This window comes from Carcharodon carcharias, chromosome 12 (genome assembly GCF_017639515.1).
Source record: "Carcharodon carcharias isolate sCarCar2 chromosome 12, sCarCar2.pri, whole genome shotgun sequence".
Taxonomy (NCBI): domain Eukaryota; kingdom Metazoa; phylum Chordata; class Chondrichthyes; order Lamniformes; family Lamnidae; genus Carcharodon; species Carcharodon carcharias.
In genome coordinates, this window is record NC_054478.1 from 56,475,506 (window position 1) to 56,503,394 (window position 27,889).

At 43.2% G+C, this 27,889-nt stretch overlaps 1 protein-coding gene across 2 annotated transcripts; it reads right to left on the reverse strand.

The window, feature by feature from the left end:
- Positions 1-27,889, reverse strand: LOC121285241 (glycerol-3-phosphate dehydrogenase [NAD(+)], cytoplasmic-like). Of its 2 annotated transcripts, XM_041201613.1 has the most exons (9): positions 27,717-27,882; positions 21,836-21,902; positions 18,792-18,969; positions 14,487-14,627; positions 6,616-6,754; positions 5,583-5,695; positions 2,007-2,240; positions 1,369-1,475; positions 1-949 (listed from the first exon to the last, which is right to left on the reverse strand). In XM_041201613.1, exons 3-9 carry the CDS (start codon positions 18,951-18,953, stop codon positions 853-855), a joined length of 993 nt encoding a protein of 330 aa, XP_041057547.1. In that variant the 5' UTR covers positions 18,954-18,969; positions 21,836-21,902; positions 27,717-27,882; the 3' UTR covers positions 1-852. The 2 variants fall into 2 exon arrangements, with proteins under 2 accessions (XP_041057547.1, XP_041057546.1); XM_041201612.1 differs by lacking the exon at positions 21,836-21,902 and having other exon boundaries at positions 27,717-27,889.

Below are 27,889 nucleotides of genomic sequence, written 5' to 3' on the forward strand. Positions count from 1 at the left end.
TATTATTACAAATATTTTATTGTGATTGAAATATAATTAGTTACAAAATTATCCAGTTTTTACATCACATTCAAGGCAAAGTTGGATTTTCTCCACTATTAATATCTCATCATATTTACCTAACCACAACATTTCTATGTTGACTATTGAACTGATTTATTTTTAAAAGTTAGTGTTTTTCTATGCACACAAGTCTCTGTAAACACTTACTGTTAATTGCATTATGTTTTTTAAAAATTCTAGTGCTTCATTTGTGTGAAGCCAAGCATGACAATGAGCAAGATATATTTTCAAAAACAATTACACTAAAATATTTCTTAGGCATAAAATTCAAATTTGTCTTCAATGTAAACATTATCTTTAATCAGTCCATTTTATTGAACCAAGGGCTACCATGTGCAGTCAATTCCCATAACCCTAAAATCTTCAGTTAGAATCAACACTCATTGCTGAATGAAACAGAACTGGATGACCAACATTTGCTTCATGATCTAAGGCCAGCATTTATTAATATAAAAGTTAAGGCAACAGAAGAAACATGCTGAAAAATTGCATTTATAAAAGTAGGGAATGATTGAAGATGTTGTTGAAACATCAATAAGCGTTCTAGAGCTTGCAACGAGTTTTCATAAGCACATATAAAAGCTACATTTCCCTAGTTCAAATGAAGAATTATTGTGGAATATGGAAATCGATTTTCATTAAGTTTCACAAAAAAGCCTATTAAAAGATCACCTTATCAAAATGATAAATTTAAAATAAGGCTACTGAAATAACCTGTTTCTATACTTTGGCTGCAAAAAATTGAAAAAGATTGCGATTATAACATGGACTTGCATGAGTTGGTTCAAGTTACATATGTTCTGGGTGGTTCTGAAGGCATGTAATGAAGTCTCTGACTGGTCTGCACTCATAGCAGATTTGATAAACTGCAGCAAATAGTGGAAATCTGTAAAAACAAACATTACAAAGGTTGGTATGAAGTAATTTAATATGGGATGCGACCATTATCCCCAAACTTGAAGTAGCAAGTGGAGGCTATGCACTTTAACAAAAACGCACATACACATTAGTGCTAATCATAGATTTTCATATATTTTACTGTAGAATGGATACAGTAGCATAGTAATTATTTTACTGAACTAATAATCCAGTCAGTTTTCGGTCACTGGCCTCAATACCTCCTTATGTGACATGGTGCAAATTTTATTTAATAACACTTCTGTGAAGCACCCTGGGGCATGATACTACATTAAAAGCATTATATAAATGCAATTTTTATATTATTACACAATCAATGATTCACTGACACATTCATTAAAATTATAGGTAAATAAGCCAACTTATTTACTCATCAAAAATACTTACTCATTCACTAAGTTCTTCTGTGCAAGTATTTTGTAAACTTCAGCTGAAGTCTGAGGACCTTGCAACTTCTGCCCATTCAGCAACTCTTTTTCCAACTCCTCAATGGACTGGATAAAACATAGGTGAAAGACTATGAAAATCTAAGGTATGACTGGCCTGTATTCCAATTATTTAGCAAAATCACAATTAGTGGCTAATACATTGTGCAACAACAGTGGTGCATATCTAGATGTGACATTACCAAAAACTAGAGTGACATGTGTCATCCAAAATACAATCTAGGGTCAGTCTCCCTCTCGCAACAAACAGAAAGACCTATTTTTCTATTCACTGAACTCTCTTATTTTTGTACAGTTTGACCTTTTGGGTTACATTTCATGGGACTTATGTTGTACTTAACCCTGTAAATCAATAAATGCTTGACTTCCAAGGATTGTTTATATTTAGAATGGGGTGTATTACTGCTATGTTATGAAATTGAGAGTTTTATCTTTCTACTCATTAATATGTGACTTTTTCATGAAAAACAAAACATTAAAATGAGAATTATTTCTTCAATGTCCATAAATGCACTACTCAACAGCATAAAATATTAAACAAAAAAAGCATTGTCATAACTGAGTTAAAATAACCCCTACTTTTCCAGTTTTCACAAATGCTTCTGCTACTTTTCTGTTGCGCCCTCCATAGCAAGTTGTAACAAGATCAGCAACTCCGCAACTCTCCAGGAAGGTGGCTGATGTAACTGGTCCTTTACAAAATAATTTGGCAAAAGATAACATTTCCATCAATCCCAAGCGGATAACAGCAGCTTTAGTATTGTCACCATAACCAAGCCCATCACAGAATCCAGCACCAACAGCCACAATATTCTAGGAAGTAAAACAGTTAATAAAATTGAGGTTAAAATACAAAGTAGGTATTGGAAAAGTTCAGGCTGAAATTCATATTTCATATGGAATCAATATATGAAACAACACAGATCAAGTGTGAAATGTGGAATTTAGTGGGGCTTTAAAAAGACTTCAGATCTTTTGTCTATCTACTTAAGTTTTCAAACTATGATTTCTGAGTCTTTTAGGAAGACCCAGGATTTCTGACAAGAAGTGATCAGATTTTCTATTTATTAACTTACAGGGATGTTAAATAAAAATACTTTTTCCGATGAGTGCACTAATTTTTTTTGATAGCTAATAATCTGTTAGAAGTTAGATCAGAGGAGGTCAGAACGTGTCAGCATTTATGGAGTTCTCTGAGGCATTAATATTTGCAATGGGTTCCTAGACAAAAGTCAGAAAAGCAGTTACTGCCAGCACTAATGTCTCTTAAAGATTTGGGTTAAAAGTTAACGTAGTGTAAGTAATTAAGTTTTTCATACATTTTGTCAGTATTTTCTAATTTTTCAGAAAGATTGGGTATAACCTTCAACCTTGGCAGTGGTAGAAAACTAGTGATTTTGGATTTCTCACTTGTTTCACACCCTGACTGATTTTCCTCTCAATCAATAGAGGGAAAAATTGGATAGAATGTATATAACAGGTGACCAATCTGATAAGCTGGGACAGGAAACTGGTGTTATATTGAAAGTTATCCCTGTTTTAATTGTAAATATAACTTTGAAGTAATTCATCTCATCTCCTAAAAACAAATACACTTTGTCAATCTGATTTCCCTTCACTAAAAGTACAATGTCAGGATACTATTATTTTTTATTCATTCAAGGGATGTGTGCTTTGCTGGCTAGGACAGCATTTATTGCTCATGCCTAATTGCCCTTGAGAAGGTGGTGGTGAGCTGCCTCCTTGAACCACTACAGAGCCTATGGTGTAGGGACACCCTACCTATGGTGTAGGGAGGGAGTTCCAGGATTTTGACCCAGCGACAGTAAAAGAATGGTGATATATTTCCAAGTCAGGATGATGAGTGACTTGGAGGGGAACTTTCAGGTGGTGGTGTTCCCATCTATCTGCTGCCCTTGTCCTTCTAGATGGCAATGGTTGTGGGTTTGGAAGGTGCTGTCTAAGGAGCCTTGGTGAGTTTCTGTAATGCAACTTGTAGATTGCACACACTGCTGCTACTGTGCGTTGGTGGTGGAGGGAGCGAATGTTTGTGGGATGGGGTACCAATTGAGCAGGCTGCTTTGTCCTGGATGGTGTCAAGCTTCTTGAGATTGTTGGAACTATGATCGATTACACCTCTCACTACCCAGGTGTATCATGGAAATTGTATCGTACTACAGTTGGACAGGAAATGTTATCTATTATTAAAGATTTCCTAAATCCAAAACAGAATCCGACAGGCGAATAAACATTTCTGTACATTTAATAGTTTTATTTTTATGTATGCATGCATTAAATATGCATACATACGTATTTTCAACAATGCCAAATTGAAGTTTATAGGCACTTCAGCAATAAATGTGTTTCCTTTTTATTTATGCTTTCCAATAGTAGTTGATGCATATATATTTCTGTTCAATGGTACAATGTGCAAAGCAGTTAGCAGCCAAGGGATGCAGCAGAAGTTGTATTTGAAAAGAAGGAGAAATAGAGAACTTTTGGTCAGTGGGGCAAGAAGGGGACAAATACCCATATTGTTTAATTTGTTGACAGCGTGAGTAGGATTTTATTCAAGATAGAAGCTATATTTATAAAGTAATAATTTCCATTATTTATTTTACCGCCTTGTCACCTCTCAAATCCATTCCTATCTTCCTGGAACTCCATGTTTAAATTCCAACAATTAGGTTTCCTCCCCAGGATAGTACCAAATGGCTCTTACCAACATCACAAATAGCATTCTATGTGACTGCCCCAAAGATAAACTTTCCCGTCTCATCCTACTCAGCATTTCTGCGGCCTTTGGCACATTTGACCACATCCTCCTCCCAAATTCTCTCCATTCTCATTCAGCTGGGTGGGACTGCACTCATCTGGTTCCATTCTTGTGTATCCGATCGTATCCAGAGAAAAACTGAAATGGTTTCTTTTCCCTCACCTGCACTGAGACCTCTGGTGTCCCCCAGGAACGATCCTTGGCCCCCTTTCTATTTCTCGTCTACATGCTGTCACTTGACAACATTATCCAAAAGCATAGCTTTCATTTCCAAAGGTGTGCTGACAATATCCATCTCTACCTAAACACCTCATGACTCCCTTCACTAAATTATCAGACTATTAATCTGATATCCAGTACTGAATGAGCAGAATTTTCCTCCAATTAAATACTGGGAAGACCAAAGACCAAAACTCCTCAGCTACCGACTCCTCTTCCTGACATCCATCTGAGGCTGAACCAGACTGTTTGAAATCTTGGTGTTTTATCTGACCCCGAGATGAACTTACAATCAAATATCCACGCCACAACTACAACCACCTATTCCACCTCCATAATATTGCCAAGCTCACCCTTGGATTAGCTTATCTGCTGTTGAAACCCTCTTTCCTTGTTACTTCTAGACTCAACTATTTCAATGCCCTCCTAGCTGGCCTCCCACATCATAAATTTGAGATCATCCAAAACTCTTCCATCTGTGTCCTTACTTGCACGAATCCTATTCACCTAATATTTTAGCATTTGCTGACGTACATTAGACTCTGTTTATGCAATGCCTCTATTTTCAAATTTTCATCCTAGTTTTCAAATCCCTCCATGGCCTCCCCCCTCACGATTTCTGTAATCTCCTCCAAATCCATAACTTTCAAGATAGCTGTGCTTATCTAATTCTGGCCTCTTAAACATCTCCAGTTTTACTTGCTTCATCATTAGTAGCTTAGCCTTTAGCTGTCTTGGCCCTAAGCTCTGGAATTCCCTCCATAAACATCTCCGCTTCTCCACCTCTCATTCCTCTTCTAAGACACTCCTTAAAACCTATTCCTTTGCCTAAGCTCTTGGGCAACTGCCCTTACCCTGTATATCAACTTATGTGGCTGGGTATCAAATTCTGCTTTACAGAACTTCATTGTATTAAAGGTGCCATATGAATACATGTTCTTGTAAGGTATAAAGTCAACTTCTGGAAAATTATGTAAAAATGGGTTTATCTAAATACAATTAGAAGAAAATAAATAAAATCCTGGTGTAAAATGTATGAATATTTCAAAAACTTTAACGATCTCAAGATCTACAGGAAACAAGTAGGAAAATGCAGCTCTTTTATGCATATTTCCAATCTATAATCCAGATTTATTGCTTAAAATTTATCAGTCACTTACTTTCAATGCTCCACATAATTCGACAGTGTCACATTCCGCTACTACAGTAATTCTGAAATTTGGGGTCTGCATCAGCTCCTTGAGGATCTCTCCATGAGTTTTATTTTTGGATCCTAGCAAACAGACATAAAAAAGAATAGTAAAAGTATCAGATCCACGCAGAGCCTGGAGGTTGTTTACAAAGCCTTGCTAAGCATTTCTACAGACCTTACATTGCAACATGATTACACCACAACCTGGATGCTGCAACAGCATGTTAGCTTAATTCTTGTTTACTAAATTTCTTTGTATGCACTTTGTTCTTCGTTTTTAAAGCAATAAAATTATATGTAAGCATTATGAATGAAACACTCATTTGCACAGAAAATTTGAGGTTTTATAACATCACCTTTTGGCAATAAATGAAACGGAGTAACCAGATTATACTCTTACCATTACAACACCAATCCAAAAGCAAAATACCACGGATGCTGGAAATCTGAACTGAAAACAGAAAATGTTGGAAATATTCAGTAGGTCAGGCAGCCATGGAGAGAAGCACAGCTAACGTTTCAGGTGGATGACCAGAACTGAACAAAGATAGAAAGGTAATATGTTTTGAGCCGGTGGAAGTGGGGGAGGGGAGGGTGCAGGTGTTACCCTCTACAGATGCTGCCTGACCTGCCGAGTATTTCCAGATTTTTCTGTTTTGATATACTGTATCTTTACCATTTTGTCAGCAACAATGGTGAAAAAAAGTCTGTTTTATATGAATTAAAGAAACTGGCTGAGATTAATTAACCAGTTACTGCTTGATTTCTTTATGATTGGAAGAGACTGAAGGTGTGAATGCCACATTAAGGGTGACTCCAGGTTCAATCACTAATTTTCCATTTCAATTTTTGTAACGCAGCTAACATCCAACTAGGAATCCATTAGTGCCGAGTGAAAAAATGCAAGTAAACTATAAGCTTATATATTATATAAACTAGAAGCTTATCTAGTTTTTAATAAACGGAAGAATGCCAGGAGCACACGGTGTCACACTCCTTACCAATTGTTGTCTCACAGAATTTTTCATCTGCTACCTCTTTAGCAATGTTGGCACCCATCAGTACAGACATTTCAATGCCAAGTTTTTCTTGAATTATATGTGATATTAACTTAAGGCCATCAGGACCTTCATCAATTCCCTGAAGAATTAAATATAAAAATTAACTTTGGTATGGTTAGCTTAACATTGTTAGCTTATAGAAAGAATATTAAACTCATACATGATAATATAAGAAATAGGGGCAGACGTTAGCCATATAGTTCCTCAAGACTTCAATATTCAATAAAAGTATGGCTGCTCTTCTACCTCAACCCCATTTTTCCCACCCTATCAGCATATCCTGTGATTCCCTTGGTGTCCAAAAATCAAATCTTCTGCCCTCAGTTTTGATTGGAATTAGCAACTTAATGGAATTAAGCATCCATAACTCCCTGGAGTTGAGAATTCCAAACATTTATTATGCTCTGAGAAAAGAAATGTCTCCTCATCTCAGACCTAATGGAAACCAACACATATGATCATAAAGCAAGGCTAGAAGAAATGCCGGTCACTATATGTAGCAATGCTGTAAGTGAGTTCGAAAGTGAGTTTTTGATGTTTCTCTCTGAAACTCCAAAAGTAGTTCTGCATCTAGTTTTTCCAAAATTAGCTCCATAATATTGTTCAGTTATGAAATGAAACCCGGACACGTTCAGGGCCACTGTCTGCTCTTCCCCACAAATTCACCACCACACCCACTGCAGCCATGGTCATGTTCTCTCCAGAACAGCAAGAGTTAATTGTGTAGAGTGTTAACTTGGCTCAGTTGCTAGCACTTTCGCCTCATTCCTGGACTGGAGTGCATAATCTAAATGGACATTTGAATACAATAAAAGAGTACTGCACATTTGAACTCTTGCATCATCATAGACAACGAAAACCTTGGAAAATGAGGCCTCGTTAGGAGATAAAACATCGGCACTGGTGCAAAAATTGTTCCAAGGAATAAAACTGCATTGAGTCTTCTGAATACAAAAGGCTTTTTTTAAAATTAGGGACACTTGTCCTATGTTTTTCTCAAAGTCTCCATTTCTTTTTCACACCCTCATAAGTGCAAAATTAGCAAATAACCTGCTACATCATCAAAAGTGTCCGATTTGGGGAAGTTTTAAAATGACAGATATAAGAAGCGCTTCTCATTACTTCCTGTACTAATATTCAATAGTGTAGTTTCTAACACTAAATTAGCCATTAGTTATAAATATATAAATAAGCTACCGTATCATATTACTGTACATAGTACTGCAAATACATTTAAGTATGGGATTAAGAAAATGAACTTGGAACATCTTATTGAAGAAGAGTATAGAGGAAAATACAGGTTGGAATTTTCCACTCCAGAGACTAGGTGCGGTGACAGGCGGGATTAGAGGTGAGCATCCCGCTGATTGGCAGGTCGGGTTCTCATGCCTGATCTTCCGCTTGAAACCTCATTAATTATGCACTGGCGAGCTGCTCGCTGAATCACATGGTGGGGTGGTCCGTCTGCCGCACCCTCGTGGGGTCGAATTCCTGGAGCCATAATTAAATGCCAACCAAACACAGACATTACTCTATGCAGCCCAGCTGTATGGTTGGAAGTTCCGGAGATGGTCCCGAGGAATGTAGAGTGCACTAAGATTTAGTCACGGCCCCTGGAGGCTTTAACTAGATAAGTCCGCCAACACCAGGAGGTCCTTTTTCCCAGGGATGGATCCAGGAGGTCCACCAATCTCACCTGGCTGGCCTGGGAAGCGGTCTCGAAGGAGGTCTGCTCCACGAGCAACTGCCAGAGAAATGCCGTCTAGTGCAGGAAGAAGATGAATGATCTGATCCACACCACCAGGGTAAGTCAACGTTCAGCTCACTCCAAACTCTCACTCTCACAATGGCATCATGCACTCAAAGTGTCACACATCTTAGGGATCTCACACAATATTAGTGGGGGAGAATATCAGCATTGAAAGCCTATTCACCAGCATCTCATCTATCATCCTGCACAATCTTCAGCCTTACTTGGGGTGGCAGGGGGGAGGGGCCAGGGGTGTGGGAGTTCAGCACGTACAGCAGGCATGCTTCTAAACCTCTGCTCCATCCCTTCTCATCACATTCCATCCATTTGTCTTCATGCAGGCCAAGCTTGCCTAGAACAAGAGGGAGAGATCCCAGACTGGAGGAGGGACAACCAACATCCAAGAGCTCTCCAAATTTGAGGAGAATGCCGCCAAGTTGGCGGGCATGGACAGAGATCCCTCCTGTGACGAAGGTGAGATTGGCCTCTCGCAGCAAGCCAGTGCGGACGAGCCCTCCATGAGTTGATCACGTTCTCACATTCACAGTGAGTGACATGCAATGTTGTATTTAACCTGTTCATGAACTAAATCCATCTTCCATCTCTTATAGACAGCAGCAAGTTCAGACAGGACAGCACAGCAACATAAGCCCCAGCCCTCAGGCCATCTCAGAGGAGGATGCTAAGGAACCATTTGAAGAAGACCTGTCACAGCATTCACCTACACCCTCCACCTGCGCAGAGATACAAACCCTGGTGGGTCATAATTCTAGATTAGACTCAGGGTCACATTCTGAGGAACACCTAATTGACATGATTCCACAACAGTCAGAGGCAATGACAGCCCAGGTCTCTGGCACTCGGAGGACTACTGGAGTACAGCCACCACTGAGCCTGAATCAGATGATGAGCCTCTGGAAGTGGCCGTCGCACACATGCTGGAGATGCAAAGACAGGCGGCAGTCCATCAGAGTTGCAAGGGGCTGTCAACAGACTAGAGCGAAGGATGGAGGAGTCTGTCCGCAATCCATCTAATGTCGTGGCTCCAACATGCAGGTTCCTCGGGGTCTCTGTGTGAAGGGTAGTGGCTGCCTTGGGGACTTTAGTCCAGCAGGTTCTGCCAGATTTGCATTTGGACCTGCGCTCCATTGCTATAGGCATTGCTGGGATCCACCAGTGGCTAGGCAAGAGGGGGGGCAGGGCACTTAGACTACCTTCTCCTTCGGGCACCACAGGGAAAAGGACCAGCAGCTAGACACTCTGAGGCCATCCACCCAAGTGACTCCGAGTGTTCAGCTGATCCCAATCCCCTCTGCCTTTGACCCCATCACTTCCATCTCCACAGGCTGAGGAGGGTGCACCTGCCTCACAGTAGGGGACCCAAAGGAGGCCAGGGCCCTCCAAAGTCATCAAAAACAACAGGGCGTAGCAGTCAGCAAGCTGCCTCCACCTCTGCTGCGGATGTCGGGGATGCACCAAGATCTAGCAGTAGGGTTAGAAAGATTAAGAAACCTTGATATCACTTTTGGGTCACAGGTGTTCACTCACTGTCTACATCAAGCAGCTTTGTAAATACATTTTCTGTTCATGACAATGGTGTCGTCATTTGAATGCATCCTGCATATGTATTTATGTGACCTCTTATTGTGAGGGTGACCCAAGCTCCCACTCCATGATTGCCTCCCTTTGTGAGTCTCACATTTATGTGACGTCCAGCTGACTCATGTTAGTTACTCGCCCCTTGTCTAATATCAGGGAGATGTGTCAACCTCTTTATTGAAAGTGACTGAAAATTGCGTTAGGAAGTGATATTAATTCAAAGACACCATGGAGTTATGTGTACTCAATTGCATTGAAGGGTTACCACTTATGTTACCTCATTATCAAATAGTTATCTTCATTGTTTGTGCCTGTAGCCATGATGGTCTCTCCAGTCATGTGTGCATCTCTGTGGCAGCAACAAGCCTCTTATTCAAGAGGCCACGGGTGCATCGAGTCCACTTGACGCAGGCTTTGTGCTGGTGCGCTGCCTTTCACTTCCCAGAGCGGCTGCATACAGCTTTGACCTTTCTAAAGATTAGAGCCTGGTGAAACATGAGGGTGGAGATCCAAGGCCCAATGCTGACATTGCTCTCGATGTCAGTGTTTGTAAAGGCCTTTCAGATCACTGGGATGCCATTAATGGACAGGAGAAATGGCTTTAGGTGCCCTGGCCTGCACTTTACTCTTCCTGGAACCTTGTGACTGTGAGTGTGTCATGGCCACGTCTTTCACATCTTGCAGCTTCAATTGTATCCTCACAAGGAAGCTCCCCACCATCATCCTCTTCAGGTTCCTGCCCTTGCAGTTCTTCATTGTCCAAGGAGTTCTCAGCCTCCTCCATTACGCCCTCTGGCAAATGATCTCCCCTTTGAAGCACAAAGTTGTACAGGGCGCAACAGACTACAATGATGTGGGACACCCTCTCTGGAGAGTACTGCAGAGCCCCACCTGAACAGTCTAAGCATCGGAAGCACATCTTCAGGATGTCAATGGTTTGCTCTGTGATGGATCTTGTCAAATTATGCACCGCTTTGCCATGATATATCTTTCCTCCCAGCACTTTGAGGACAATGCACGGGAGTCATGAGCCAAGCAACCGGTCTGTAAGTGCCACTTACCCGCCGCTTACTAAGTGTCTCAGGATGTATGAGTCATGGGAACTCCCAAAGTACCTGACACAAACATGCATGATGTGCTTCTGATGATCGCACACAGCTGAACATTTATTGAGTGGAACCATTTCCTGTTAAAGAACATCAGGGGCTGCTGTCATGGAACTCTCAAAGCCACTTGTGTGCAATCGATCACACCCTGTACTCTAGGGAAGCCAGAGTTTGCAGCGAAACCCAGGAATATGGCAGCCTGGCTAGCTGTCATGTAGCTGAGGTGTCATCTTGGTCACTTAGATCAGTGAGGTATGCCTCAACTGGAATGCTGGATCAGGGAAAGGCGAGTAGTGCAAATCCATCTCTAGGGCATGATAGTGGCTTTCTATTCTCGATTGGAAGATCTACTATAGTTGTCCATTACTCTTTAATCTGTTGGCTCTGACTGTCCACAGGGAGAAGAAGGATTGCATAATGGATGCTGCACTCAATGCTGCCTTCTTGATGGCAGTGGCTAGCTTCATCCAGTGTGAATTTCACACAATGATGAGCCTTACTGTAGAGGGCATCTGTCACCTCCTTGATACATTTATGTGCTGAGGGCTGAGAAATGCCACATTGGTCCCCTGTGGAACCCTGGAACAAATCGGTGGCAAAACAACTAAATGTGGCTGTGACCTTCAGGGACACTGGCAGGGGATGTCCTCCTGGTTCATATGGTGTTAGCTCCTCCCGCAGAATGTGACAGATATGAGCCACCACATATCTTGACAAGTGTAGAAATGCGTGGCATTGTCTCGTGCTCATCTCCAGATAGGAACAGTGTCTTCAGTAGACACTTGATCATACAAGCTGCCTCCATGGGATGGGTCTGACCTCCTCATCCCCTGGACCATGGTCCTTAGGCTGGGCTTCTTCTCGAAATTGCGGTAGGTGGCGCTGGGTCCTTCTTCTCTTCCTCTTCAATTGGATCACAGCCATCAAGAAGGCCGCATTGAGCGCAGGATCCATTATGCAATCCTCCTTCTCCTTGTGGACAGATAGAGCCAGCAGATTAAAGAGTAATGGACAACCAAAGTAGATCTTCCAATCAAGAATAGAAAGCCAATATCATGCCCTAGAGATGGATTTGCACTATTTGTCTTTCCCTGATCCAGCATTGCAGCTGAGGCGTACCTCACAGATCTAAGTGACCAAGATGACACCCCAGCTACTTGACATCTTAATCTCAGAGAGGTTGGAAGAGGCTTCAGTGCACCCTGGATATTTCAACCTTACCTAATGCACTCCTACTGTGTCCAATCTGGCATATTTTTTGTGCCTAAACTGCACTTTTGGAATGACTGGAAGCCATGCCAATTGCGGAAAGCACCTTAGAGGCTTTTATTGGTCATCTTGCAGATATCCAGCAGCTGTGCTCCCTTCATGGTTGGCCGCATCTTCCATTCTCACATTCCTCTCTGATAATACTCAAATTGATCAACTTCAGTGTGAACCCAATGACTCCTGCAGTCTCACATTAAAGCGCTCCAACTTTCAGTGGCTCCAATTGCACCTTCTCAATAAACTCTTCCTGAGTTCTGTCAGCTCAGACTCCATTTCCATGTTGTTACACTGAGCAGTGTGAGGGTGCCTCCTACTGCGGCCCCTGAGTCCAGCTGTGGGCTTCTCCTACACTGCCTCAGGCTTCTCCTTTGCAGATTCTTTTCCAGTTTTGATTTTAAACTGTATCATAGCTTTGGAGTCTCAAGATGGTGGTGCTGTATTTTTACTTTGAGACCAACTTTGACCCTCTGTCAGAGTTCGAGTCCCCCCCCAATCTTCCTGGAGCCTCACGATGTGCAGGTTGAACTTCCTCCGGTTATTCTGCATCCTCCCCCAATAACCCTGGATCCCACTGTCATTGTAGTGGACATTCCTGCCCCTACCCCCTGAACCTATCGTTGTCAATGTACTCATGTCCCATGTGGGCTTCACCTCTCCCCATCTTGAGGCGGTATGCATGGTCACATACAAAGGTGACCACCCCCCAGCACAAGCCCGCCAGAAGAGTTTTGAGTACCCCTTTCCCTTTATTACGTCATCCCCACTTACAGGCTACAGATATCTCCCCTGACCATGACCAACCCATCTGCAGCCCAGTACCAAGTCAGACACCCCTGACTGTGAGACAATGACCATGTTCTGCTCACACCAAGCTGTGTTGATCTCCGATGAGCACTCAGGCAGCCACCATGAGCAGCCCAGTCAACATCTGATACAACAGGATGAGCAGCCCAGCTCAACACTCGAGGCAGCCCCACCATACACCCCCACCAGTCTGGGCTAACACTGGCATTGCTGAGGAACCGGAGCAGCGCTGTTGCAGACAGACTTTGAATGTTGCACTCACCTCAAAGTCTCAAGTGAAATGAGGGTGGACAGCTGCACGCCACTTATATCTGATTGTGATTTAGACCGGTCTAATTTGCCACTGGCGTGTCACATAATTGGGAGGGGAATGTGATTCTGGCAAGTTGCGTTTTTAATGAGTATTCATGACATGCTAATACATACAAATGGAATTCCCGATATGAAACAGCAGGGAAGCTGAGCTGCCATAATCCCGTTATTAAAGTGGCAAGGGGAAAATTTTCCACTCCCACCCACCGCGAAACCAGTCGCTGGTAGGGCTGGAAAATTCTACCCCTAGATTTTTTTTGAAACCACACCTAGAACTGGAACGCAAAGCAATTTTTTTCAAGATAGTACATAGTCACATTGTGATAAATAGGGTTTCAGTCACATCACAAAGAAAAATGACCAAGACTTGTTATCTCAGATAATTATGAACAAGACTTCATCCAAAGGTAAAAGGTTAATAATTAACATGTGGCAGTGCCTGTTAAATTGGTGGTGCCTTTTGTTTCTGTATTTACATCTGAAAAAAACTACTTCAGCAGGTTCAGCAGGAAGTAATTCACATATAGTTTCTTAGACATTATACATCAATAAAACAAAATATGATTATGAGTGGCAAATTATGAAGTATGGCAGCACTGGAAATAATGCAATAGAATAGTATTAAAGTATATGATTCAAATCATTTTCAGTTTCTTAAAAATACTAGTATAATAGATCCTTCTTGCTAACACTCAGATATAAGCCACACATTAAGAAACCATGAAATAATGTTCTTGTTGTAAACACTTCCTGTATCAATCCCAGTGACTATTTTAGAAAAGATCTGTTGTAAATGTCTAATTTCTACAGCCATGAGGAAAGAAACATGTAGCAGTCTGAAAGTGCAAAGACAACATATTCTAAATTACATTTGCAAAAGAGTAATGAAGGAAAAAAATAAATCAGCAGCACAGGTCTGTTACAAAAATAAAACCAAGATCTTTTGTATTCATTGAATTCTCAAACTTTACCTTTATTAGTGAAATTCCAATTGCATCAGCCTTCACATGATTTTTCATTTTATCACAAAGTGACGCAATGAACTGATGGGGTAAAACAAAGACAAATATATCTGCTCCATCTGAAGCTTCAGTGATGTTTGGCACAGCGATCTATAAAATAGGAAATAATTTGTAAACTGAGTGCCAAAAATGATTGAACAAGTTGGAAGTTATTTATATTGTTGGACTTTACCAAAAAGAATTTGAAAAGTATAGGTATAACCTGTGAGTAAACCATCAATCAAGCTAACATCTAATATGGTGGAAGACCTATTACATGCATTCTGGAATGCAGTTAGTTAAAAGGGTTAGTCTTGCAGTCTGAGAGTTCCCTACAAGGCAGATAATCATTACACATTATGTTCATATTAAGTAGACAGTACCAGCCTGCTAAAATTCAAAAATACCAATATAATCTCACAAGATCTTGGAAGAGCACTGCTATCAGAAATTCTAGCTCCTCAATACAATGTATATTTGCAAAACAAAGACAGGCAAAAGAACCACTGATATTTACAACACAAGTTGCTATTTGCCCCTTCATGTGTGCGCGAGCTGTTTTCTAGAGCAATCCAAGACGAATTCCACTGCCCTGCTCTCTTCCGCTAACCCTGTATTTTCACCTGCTCCAAATATTTATCCAGTCGTCCCTAAAAATGCCTCAACCACACCCTTCAGCAAAACGTTTCATGCTCTAACAAGCCCTGGTGTAATCACATTTCTCCAAACCACTCTCCTTTCTTAGTAATAATTTTAAATTGGTAACCTTTTGTCGCTAATGCCTCATCCAGGAAAATAATAATTTCCTATTCACTATCAAAACCAGCCATGTACTTTTTAAAAAATTCTACTAAATCTCCTCATAGCTTTCTTTGAACTAGTAGAATTAGACACAGTATCTCATCCCTCCTCATAGCTATAGTTTTGCATCCTGGCATCATCCCGATGAATATACACAGTACACGCTTCGGTGCCCAAAGCTCTAACTGTGACATTTGAAACCCAGTGCATATAGATCTTAAACTAAACGGATGATTCTAACTGTTGCCTAAACAATATTTAGTATAAATTTATCATTGCTTCTTTACTCATGTATTCTGCATTCCTGATTTATAAACCCTAAATGTTATTGACTTATTTGTGGCTTAATCGACCAACATTCACACTTTTTTGGGGATTATGTACCTGAACTTTGGGGGTCTCTGTCATCTATACCCTTCAGTATCTTTCCATTAGGTATACAACTCCATTTCTGCCTGTCACTAGAATATAACAGCTTTTTTTTTCCCCACAAAGATGTTATTAATACATGTTTTTTAACAGCCAGAAAAAAGGTTTATCAGGTGTCACAGAAATTTTTAACACAGTGAGTTATTGTGATCCTGGAATACACTGGCCGAATGGATGGTGGAAGCAGATTCCATAGTATCTTCTAAAGGGGAATTAGATAAATACTTGAAGGGAAAAATTGCAGGGCTATAGGGGAAGTACAAAGGAGTGGGACTCATTGAATACTCTACCCAAGAGCTGGTATAGATATAATGGGCCGAATGTGCTTTATTGTTCTATGGGCAGAATTTTTTGGATGTTGGCATTTCCCACCCAGCTACTGAAGAAGTTGGCAGGGAACACGTCCTGGCTCCTGACAGCTGCCCCTCAATCATTTAATGCTCTGAAGGGTTATATGGCTGGAAGTGGGCTTTTCACCCCCATCTGGGAAGGAAGTACCACCCTGCAGAGAATTGCTGGCCAATCTGATTGGTTGGCAGTTCTCTAGTCCCAGCAGTACCACTGGGAACGGTGGCCACAGAACAGCCGGGAGCCCAGGATGCAGGTAAGTCTGGGGATCTCTCGACAGGACCAGAAGAGGAGGCCCTGGGTGGGGGGCCTTCTTGCATGGGTCTAAAAATTTCAGTCAGGCAGCACTCGGTCCTTAAGTGGTCACTTAAGGGCCTCAATTGCTGCCAGGTCAGGGGTAGGCGGATAGGCTGCAGGTAGGGCACCCACGGAATTTTATGGGCCACACCTGCAAACCTGCTGGCGGGGAATTGTAAAATTCTGCCCTTTGATTCTATAGACTCATTTCATATATTTTTTTCTCAAAATCTACTACCTTACACATATCCACATTAAGTTGTGTCTTTCACAGCTCTGCTTATTCTGATAACCTGAAGTATTTTATAGTTGCTCATTATTTCCCTAACTCCCTACTTTTGTGTTGTCAGTAAATTCTGAGCCTATATTCCATTTAATCCTATGATGAACTTTATAAGTTTCCATCAGGTTAAAACCACCCCAACAGGATTTCAAATGTTACACTTAGGACCCCATTATTTAAAAATCACAAAATAAACACTGGTTAAACTTCATACAAAAATATAATAAGTTTTCATAACATAGCTAATCTCAAAATCTAATTTAAAAGTCCAAAGTTGCATTTTGTTTCTACTTAATCTTATCTGTTAAAAGGAAATGGAACATTTTGCATGAAAACTTACGTGGAACTGCAAGTAGACTTTGGTAAATTTGAACGAGGGCAAAGTTGAGAAACTCCCATTTATGAGTCCTTCTAACTCTATGTGTCATACGAGCAACTGATTACAACACATATTTCCCTTCCACCATTTTCTTAGCTTCTTATTCATAAATACAATTTTCATAGTTTGTATGAATATAGTAACTTTTTCTAAACAAAGCAACCTTGAAATTTAAATCTTACTCCTAAATCACACATAACTTGGCATTAAGATGTAAACTTTTCTTAGCTTAAAATCAGGGCTTTTTCTCTGTTAATCAGAAATTGACAGTCATTTGACTTAACTTGAAATGGTACCATCTTGCTTATTTGTGTACCATACAGCACAAAGTGCCTTTTGAATACCAAAGTTATATGCCAGATTATTATTATGATTTTAATGACTATCACAACTACCACAGAAATGAAACATCCTTTTTGTGATTTACTGATATGTTGTATCTTAAGATTTTAAAAAGCAATTTTATGTAAACATATCCGCCTTGAAGTTCAATGTTTTAGCAAGATCCTTTTTTTAAGAAGTCATTGTGAAGTCTTTAAAAGGGTAATATTGAGAGTAAAAAACAAAAAACTGCGGATGCTAGAAATCCAAAACAAAAACAGAATTACCTGGAAAAACTCAGCAGGTCTGGCAGCATCAGCAGAGAAGAAAAGAGTTGCCATTTCGAGTCCTCATGACCCTTCAATAGAACTGATTTTTCTTTACAAGGAGAGGGGTGAAATATAAGCTGGTTTAAGGTGTGTGTGTGTGTGTGTGTGGGGGGGGGGGGTGTTGTTGTAGGGACAATCAAGCAGTGATAGGAGTAGATCAGCAAAAGATGTCACAGACAAAAGAACAAAAGAACACATAGGTGTTGAAGTTGGTGATATTATCTAAACGAATGTGCTAATTAAGAATGGATGGTAGGGCACTCAAGGTATAGCTCTAGTGGGGGTGAGGGAGCATAAAAGATGTAAAAATAATGGAAATAGGTGGGAAAAGAAAAATCTATATAAATTACTGGAAAAAAACAAAAGGAAGGGGGAAGAAACAGAAAGGGGGTGGAGATGGAGGAGGCAGCTCAAGACCTAAAGTTGTTGAATTCAATATTCAGTCCGGAAGGCTGTAAAGTGCCTAGTCGGAAGATGAGGTGCTGTTCCTCCTGTTTGCGTTGGGCTTCACTGGAACAATGCAGCAGGCCAAGGACAGACATGTGGGCAAGAGAGCAGGGTGGAGTGTTAAAATGGCAAGCGACAGGGAGGTTTGGATCATTCTTGCGGACAGACCGCAGGTGTTCTGCAAAGCGGTGGCCCAGTTTACGTTTGGTCTCTCCAGTGTAGAGGAGACCGCATTGGGAGCAACGAATACAGTAGACTAAGTTGGGGGAAATGCAAGTGAAATGCTGCTTCACTTGAAAGGAGTGTTTGGGGCCTTGGACGGTGAGAAGAGAGGAAATGAAGGGGCAGGTGTTACATCTTTTGCGTGAGCATGGGGAGGTGCCATAGGTGGGGGTTGAGGAGTAGGGGATGATGGAGGAGTGGACCAGGGTGTCCCGGAGGGAACGATCCCCACGGAATGCCGACAGGGGGGGTGAAGGGAAGATGTCTTTGGTGGTGGCATCATGCTGGAGTTGGCGGAAATGGCGGAGGATGATCCTTTATTCAGAGTATATCAGAGAGGACCACAATACCATGCAAGCTACAAAATGGCAAGTAAAATCTTATAATTTTTGTGCAATGTTTCTTGAACTTTGACTTACCACATTTTCTGGAAGCTTATAACCTGGCAAGTACTTAACATTTTCGTGGTCTGTGTTTATTATATCTGTGAGTTTTCTACCATTTATCATTTCTTCAAAAACCCACATTTTTACAATAGGGTCAAAATGGTTTGACTTTGCTGCATTTTTGCCAATAATCATGGCAACAGCAGAGCCCCTGAAAGAGACAGAAAGAAGTGAGTTATAAATTGTGACAGTCCTGTCAAAAATATCTTCCCTACCGATTGATTGAAAAGAAGGATATTGAGACTCTAAAATGAGTCTCTGCAAACATGCAGCAACTGACACCCATAACTCTACAAGCATCCTCTATGGCAACATTAGGGAAGCTTTATTTTGTTGCAGACCAATGGAACATGTGGAGGTTTCATTGGAATCTGCAGTAACTTGCTTCCCCTGATACCCTCTTCCCCAACGTCTTACACCACCCTGCAACTAAGACCCGGGACCAGCCAGTATCACATCCTCCTTGAAAGCACAAACTCCAACTCTGGGAGCAGCTAAAAAGAGATTCAACAGCACTTTAGCTTTCAGATACAAGGCTGGGATGTGGACTGATAACTTCCAGAATTTTCAAGACCCAATAGGAACATCGGAACAGAATGAGGCCTATGGGGGATGGTGGTAGCCTAGTGGTATTGTCACTGGGCTGGTAATCCAGAGACCCAGCATAATGCACTGGGAACCTGGGTTTGAATCCCGCCACGGCAGATGGTGAAATTTGAATTCACTAAAAATCTGGAATTAAAAGTCTGATGATGACCATGAAACCATTGTCAACTGTCATAAAAGCCTATCTGGTTCTCTAAAGTCCTTTAGGGAAGGAAATCTGTCGTCCTTACCTGGTCTGGCCTACAAGTGACTCCAAACCCACAACAATGCAGCCGACTCTTAAATGCCCTCTGAACAAGGGCAATTAGGAATGGGCAATAAATGCTGGCCCAGCCAGTGATGCTCAGATCCCATGAACGAACAAATAAAAAAAATTTAGCCTCTCAAGCCGTTCCACCATTCAATTAAATCCAGTTGATCTCCATCTCAACTCTATTCACCTAATTTTCCACAAACCTTAATATCCAATCCTAATGAAAATCCAGCAATCTTAGTTTTTTTTTAATTTTCAAATTATCTAGCCTCAATAGCTTTTTGGGATTCCAGAGTTCCACTATTAAAAAGGGAAGATGCTGGAAACAGGTAATATCTATAGAGAAAGAAACGGAACAGAGTTCATGTGTGGAATTTAATGGAGCCCTCTGGAGCAGGCATGAAGGTGGGGCATGGGGGCACTGTGTCCAGTTCCCAGCAGTGGGAAAACTGTCCTGCATTTAGTGGCTGGAGGGATGGGCCCGACGGATATTAGGCTCATTAACTCTTGAGAGCCTCTTGAGAGCAATCATCCCTGAGCCCACCGGGATTTAACATGGCTCGCACGGGTCTCCCACATCTCCTGAAAGGCAGCTGCTGGGTTTGCCTGTGGCTTTGTGGGTGGGAGGGTTGTCCCTCATTCACAGGCACTCAGTACCTGATCGAGGTATCTGGCTTCGGGAAAGTGGGGGTTGGGGGTGGGGTGCTTGCTGGAAACCATCCACTGCCCTCGCATCTGAACTCTCCTTGACTCCCTTTTCCCACTTGCTGGAAATCCCTTCCCCACAACCCCCATCTTGCTCCAGTTATCTGTCTCCAGACATCCGGCAATGATCCCTGGTGAAGGCACCTGAGCATTGCCGGCAGCAGCCAGCACTCCAGGTAATCAGCCAGCAGCTCACGGGAACAGGATTTCCGCCTAACTGAGGATTGATCGAGTGGGAGGCCTAACACTATCCAGGCAATTGTCTGATTCGACTTAATTGTGTCAGGCCTCCTGTGTACAAAGGTGACATGGTATTCCCACTGGTTCTCCAACCAGTGTGCAGGATCCCCGTCCCCTCAATTAAATTCTACCCAATGTTTCAGGGCAATGGCCTTTCGCTAGATTTCCACTTCCCTTCGTGTGGTGCTTCCTAACACTACCCGGGAACAAGACTAACTCTAATTTTAAGGTTGTGCCCTCCGTTTGTGGATTTTAAGGTTATACCCTCCCACCAGAGGAAATCCCAGCATTAGTACAGCGATCCTGTTGATCATAAGAGACACAGAGGCCAGTGGAATGGCAATAGCTGAAGCAGCCTGTCCATTTCTCAGGGCATCAGTTTATACCAGACCAGTCCTCCCCGCTCAGAGCACCCACCAAAGGAATGAAGGAAGTGACAACAGGCTACCAGTCACAAGGTCCAGAGATGCAGTCAGCGGTGATTTTCTCCTATGGTCAAGCTGCCCCTATCTCATAAGCCTTTAATGGCACAGCAGAAGTCAAACACCTCTCACAATACTGGCAGCAAGTTGCACAGAGAAACAGTAGAATAGAAGGAAACAAAAGCTACTTTTAATCTCCCAGGGAAAGCACAGTGTGAGGAATGGACAGATTGGCTTTGGTTCACTCTGGAGTTTGTCATTTTAAAGGAAAATGTGAACTTAATTTGTGCTTAGGTATTCATGGCGATCAGAGGAAAAGTTGCAAAAAGTGCACTTATTTCATGCTGACTACAAATTAGGTGATTATTGCTGGCATGGTCATGTACGAGATGGGTGAATGATGTTCTAATTACAGGATTGAACGATTTGTTTGTTATCAGAAGATGAGGGAGAAGGGAGTTATAGCAGTGATGACAAAGATAGATTGTGTTAAACGGATGAGAAAGTTTTGATTATTCTTCAATGCTTCAATGCTATTTGTAGCATTCCCTGAAAAGTGATAATCATTAAGATGCTCTCCCCCATCCACTTCTGACTAAATTAGTCTATGTCTAAATTTATTAGCTTGGCAAAGTTTTGCTGAGAACAGGCTACAAGTATGCCAGACATACAAAATGTTACATTTTTTCTGAAGGGGGTGCTTTGAGGGTCCCGATCTTGGGGGTTGGGTCAGCCTGATGGTTTGATGGGTGGCTCCACATCACCAAAAGCAGTGCCACAAAAGCACTTACTTGATGGATTCAGCCTCCTCACATCCTTTTGTTGCTGAGTTTCCTGAAATCCAGGAAACTCAGCCGCCTATGATGAAAGATAGAATAACAGTTAAAATGAAGGCACACATCCTTATTAGTTTATTTAAATTACCACCCGGATCCCTGTAGCTGATTGGTCACCTGCCCCTTGTGCTGCCTCTGTTAAAACCTGAAACTGGCAGGTTTGAGGAGGTTCAGTTCCTGGTCCAAATATATTTTTGCATTTTAACAAGCCCAATTTTTTGGAGTTAATATTCAGTTTATTTTGGGTGCAGATTGTACTTTATTTACCATGTATCTTTCTTTTCTCTGGAAATAAATCACGCATCACCATAGAAAAAAAGAAGAATTTGTAAGAACAGGAGACAGAAGAAGGATTTTAAGAAGTGGGTGGGTTGCCTGTTGGACTTCTGAACTTCTTTTATCCAACAAGAAAGGAATGTGAAAGCAAAGAGCACAGGGCGGGCTGAAAACTTTGTAATAAATTACAGCTAATATTGCATTGACGTGGAGGGTTCTTAACACATTTTTCCATAGAATCTGATTGAGATTAACTCCTTCTGTTGTGGAAGTTAAGGTTTAACAATTGCAAATTCATAGGGCAGAATGTTGCCTCTGGCGTGTGGGACCAGCGAGGCAGGGGGGAGCCACCCGCCGCTCGTGATCGGCAGCACACCACAATTTTATGTGGACGGGCCAGTTAAGGCCCGCCCAGCGTAAGATGCTGCTGCGGAATGAGCACGAAGGGGCAGGCGGGGGTGGGTGCTCAGTGTCCACTGGGTCCAATGGAGACCCAGCGGCCGATTCAAATGCGGCCTTGGCAGCCCCGGGAAGGCTGCCACTGAAGGACGTGGAAGTCATGATGGAGAGCGTTGCAGGCGGACACCACAGGCAGGAGGGCAGGTCGGAGGGGCATTCGGCCTTGTGTTTCTCCGATGAGTGCCTCGCTGCCCTCCTGGAGGAGGTGGCAGCGGGGAGAGAAATGCTTGTCCCCAGGAATGGGAGGAGGAGCCCACCCCCCCACCTCACCAAAAAGGCCTGGGAGGAGATGGAATCCAGAGTTAACAGCCACGATATGTTGAGGCGCACATGGGCGCAGTGCCGGAAGCACTTCAACGATTCCCTGCGAAAGGGAAGGATGGGTACCGTGTTGCCATGGGTCACTTTGCAGAGCAGTTAAGAGCTGCCCATCCCCTCCACGGACCTCAGAGGTGTTAGAGTGTGAGTGCCAAATGTCAGTGAGGCAGTATCTGCGCAAGGGGGTGAGCTCTAGTTGCTTGGATGAATGCCTTGCAGCTCCAGGGTCACAAATTGGCTGAGCCCTGCGAGGTCTTCCTCAGGTGGGATTGGCCAGGCTGGAATGGCACTACTAATCAATGCTCCTCTGTCCTTTCAAGGGGAAACATTCCATAACATCGTCTAATCCTCACTTGGTATGAGCAGGAGGCCCTGGAGCTGGAGAGGTGCATACACCTAGGTCAAGCGGCTGCAGTGAGGCTGGGGTGCAACAGGGAGGTAAGAGTGCAGTGTGCTGAGGTGAGAATGTCTGTAATTGCAACCATTCCACTGTAATCTCTATATTGATGTGAGCCTTGAACCTAGAATCCCCATTATTAATGGAAAGACTAGGGCACCCTGATGCATATCTCTGTCTCATGAGGGTGCCAGGCATGCACAGTAACAGTGTGATGATTTCAACTAATGACATGTCCTTGTTCTTCCTTTTAAGCTCACCAGCAGCCCTTTGGGATGAGGGGCTTGACCCCTGAGGACCACACTGATCAGAACGCACCTGCGTCACACCCACTCTCTCAAGCAGGCACCAGCGCAGATACCAGCACCTTGGTGGGCATTAGAAAGCCGGCTACTATCTTGGTGCACATTGGTGAGGGCACTTCACGCTTGCTTGAGGTGCAGGTGAAGGCAGAGAGTGCCCAGGGCACCAGCATTCAGAGGACTGCTGGGGACCAAGACAATGCTCAGTCAAAAGCTGATGATGTCCTCTGCAGTCATCCATGAGGTAGCAAATGCTGGACCTCCAGCAGGGTGTGCGGGAGGATCTGGCAGTAATACATGAGGGAATGCGTGCCATGGTCACCGTTGTGGAGGAGTCCTTGCGGAGCGTGAGCAATGCGTTGATCCTCATGGCCGAGCACAATGCCTCCTCCATGGAAAGAGTGGTGACTCTCATGAAGATACTCCTCCAAGAACTGAATCAGGGGTTCCTGGGGGTGTGCTCTGACCTGCAAGCCTTCATACTGGTAATGAGCTCAGGTGGTCAGTGTCAGTGTGGAAGTTAGATTGGGCAACCAGTATCCCAGCTAGGTGCCCATTTATCAATGGTGAGCAGGGAAGTCCAGAGTGACCTCATGTTGGCGCACGAGCTGCCTGTTGTCTCTGCAGCTTCCTTTCAGGGTGCTTCGGATGAGGCAGCAGCTCCTCCGCCCCTCTGCCAGTGACCGTGGCATCCGATGAGGCTGCTACGACTGGGGAGATGCCAGGCATTGCAGTGGCCACTCACTCCCAGGCGGGGCCAGCACAGGCTCCACAGGCCAGAGGGCACCCGCCAAAATTATCAAAGCCAACAGGACAGCAGAGTGAGCAGGCTGTCTCCAATGCCAGTGCCAGTGAAAGAGGAGCACCAAGACGTAGCAACCCCAAGTGAAAACTTAAAGCACCTTAATCACAACGTGGCCCTGATATTTGTTTCCCCCATTTTTCCGTTCAGTGTTCACTGGTGTGATGGAAAACACCCGTCAATGTTAATTTGTATAACATTTGCCAGGCATCAGTTAATTAAATGTGTTTTTGTGCAACTGGCCTCTGGATGCTTCATTTGTTCTGCAAGTGCCGGGTAAGCCATGATGTTATGATGGACGTGTTTCTCCTGACATTATGTGCCATTTCAATAAAGTTTATGTTGTTGACCAAGGAACTGATCCTGTCAGGGATCGAGTATGGAGCCTGCAACCCTGGCATGTGGTGGTGGCTCTTATTTGGTAGTCTAGCCGAAGGAGCGTTGGATCAAAGCGTCCTGCGTGTTCCTGCTCCCTGGAGGTTGCCCACGTCAGTGTCTATGCCCTCAGCGTTCTCCTGATCATGCTCATCTTTGGACTCACTACTGGACTCATCGTCTGTTGCCTGTGCAGCTGCGTCAAGATCTTCTTCCTACACTGCATCCCACCTTTCCAGTGCCAGATTGCATAGAGCACAGCATGCAACCACTATCAGTGAGGGGTATTGGAATGCGGCCCCTAAATGGTCCAGGCATCAGAAGCGCATCTTGAGAAGACCAATAGTTCTCTCTACCACCGCCCTTGTGGAGGCATGGCTCCTGTTGTACCGCTGCTTGGATTCTGTTCTTGGGTGGCGGAGAGGCGTCATGAGCCACTTTTTGATGGGATAGCCCTTGTCACCCAATAGCTATGATCCAGTCGGGGTAGAGCACTGAAGAGCCTCAGCACCTGGGAGTGTCTCAGGATGTAAGCGTCATGGGAGCTGCCAGGATACCTTGCACAGACTTGCAGAATCTGCATCTTGTGATCACACTATCTGCACGTTCATGAAGTAGAATCCCTTCCTGTTGACGAAGGCACCCAGCTCACCCATGGCACCTTGATGGTCGTGTGTGCATTCGATTGCACCCTGGATGCGGGAAACCCAGCAATCTCTGCAAAGCCTCTGGCTCACTCTGCTTGGCAGCCTCATCCATACTATAGTGAATGAAAGTCAATGCATGCCTGAACAGAGTGTCTTGACACAACTGTGGACAGCTGATTGGAAGACTCCAAACAGTTCCACCACTGACCCTCGAAGGAGCCGGAGGCATAGAAGTTGAGGGCCACCGTGACCTTCAGCGCCACTGGCATGGGTGTGGGGTGTCCACCCACACAATCGGAGCTGATCTCAGGGCCGATCCTCTGACAAATGGAGGTCACTGTCTCCCTTGAGAGACGGAGCCTCCTTCAGCACTGCACCTCAGACATACTGAGGTAGCTGCATTGCAGCCTGTAAACACTGGCAGCAGGATAGTGGCGTCTTTGGTGGCACCCACCTTGGACTTCTTGTTGGCCCTGTGCCCCTTGTGCCTGTGCCTCTCCTCCCAAAGATCACTCGCCTGGTGGGTGAATAGGGACACCTGGCATCCTCCCCCTTCTGGCCCTCTCTTTTTCCTCAGAGGATGTGCCTCCAGCAGAGACCACAATGCCCATTACCAGGGTAAGGGAAGACTGTCTGATACCTGGAACGCCCCAAGTGGTATGAATCCTCTGGGGGCCTGGAAAACAACACTGAGTCCTGAATTGAAGCCTCTTATTTCTGTCAAAGCAGCTGTGAAGCAAATGAAGATGTCCTGTTCACACAAGCAACCAGCAGGAAAGGGAGCGAGGCTACTATTTGAAGATAAATTTTGCCTCACACAGTTTTCCTACATTCTCTGTTGCATGGCAATGGCATGCAAAGGCAATCCCACATTTGTCCCTCTCTCTGTAGGAGAGAGTTCCAGTGTTCTCATAATCCTCCAGGCAATCAGGGGCAAGTACAATGGTGTCAAGGCTCAAAATAAAAGTAAGACATTGAAAAAAATAATTCCCAGTTGCAGTAATTGGTGCATAAACCTTCAACAGTATTCAGGCTCAAAAGGTCCTCACTTGCACTAGTCACAGATATCCTGGTGTGGCTTGTGTTTCTTCAGCTAACTTGGCATAATGTGAGCATAACTCCTGGAAGTTCAAGATACCAGCACCACTGTCCCTCAACTAAATGTATGTAAATCAAGTGCGCAAGGACCTGGTGACCAAATAATAATCATCAATCTCAGCAGTTTTATTTTGGGCCAGGAAACTGGCAGAAACAGCTTTTGCAAAAGAAAGACTTGCATTTAATTTAACACTTTTCATGACCACTTTTCATGTCCCAAAGTGTTTTACAGCCAATGACATACTTTTGAAGCGTAGTCGCTGTTGCAATGTAGGAAATTGATTTTTCTGGTCAGAAAATGTGACTGTTCCTATTTTAAGCCCTGCATTGGATTAAAAACATGGAAATTCGGGGCCAATTACATTATAACATAAATAATAGTGTTATAGAATACAATCATAAAATGATCGCAGCACGGAGGAAGGGTGTTCAGCCCTTTGTGTCCATGCCAGCTCTCTGTAAGGGCAACTCAGCTAGTCACACTCCCCTGACTTTTGCATGTAGTACTGCACTTTTTTCTCTTCAGATAATAATCCAACACCCTTCGAAAGCCACTACTGAATATGGCATTGCCACATTCTCTGGCAGTGCATTCCAGACCCTAATCCTCTGTATAAAAAAGTTTTTCCTCATGCCACCTTCGGTTTCTTTTGCCATTCACCTTAAACTGGTGTCCTCTGGTTCTCAACCCCACCTCCAAATGGAAACAGTTTCTCCCTATCTCCTGTGTCCAGACAGACACCTCGTCAACATTGGGATAACGTTTTTCAAACATACTAAAAGAAATAACGATACATTTAAAAAAAAATGCCCATATGAGAATCGAGGTACAATGTCAGGAAATTGGGATTAAAATTTAATGACTGGATCGTCAGTAATGAAGATTCGTCAGTAGCAGTGTATACAGTTCATGATCTAATATCGTTTTGCTGTTACCAGTGACTAGAGAAAATATTATTTCTTTTCTTGATGTTCCCTATTGAAGCCTGTTGAATTTTCTGACAGCGTTGGAGACATTCGTGCTCAGGGTAGTAATGGATTTGCATTCTACAATTAGCAATCACCAGATGCTGGAGTAAAAAAAACCCAAGGATCCTCCCTTTTAAACGGGACAAAACTAACAACATCCAAAAGGAAGAAATGTAACTAGTGTCCAACATACCAGTTGCCGGATCCAACGATGCAGATCTTCTTGCGATCAGGCATGTCAGTGTTGTTATATCAGACAATTTAGGAATAGTTGAGTTTCACCTGACCTTTTCAGGCTGTTTCTAGAGCTACACGGCGAGGTTGAGAAATCGTTGGAAATGCTGTAACTTCCTTGCTACCTTTCCC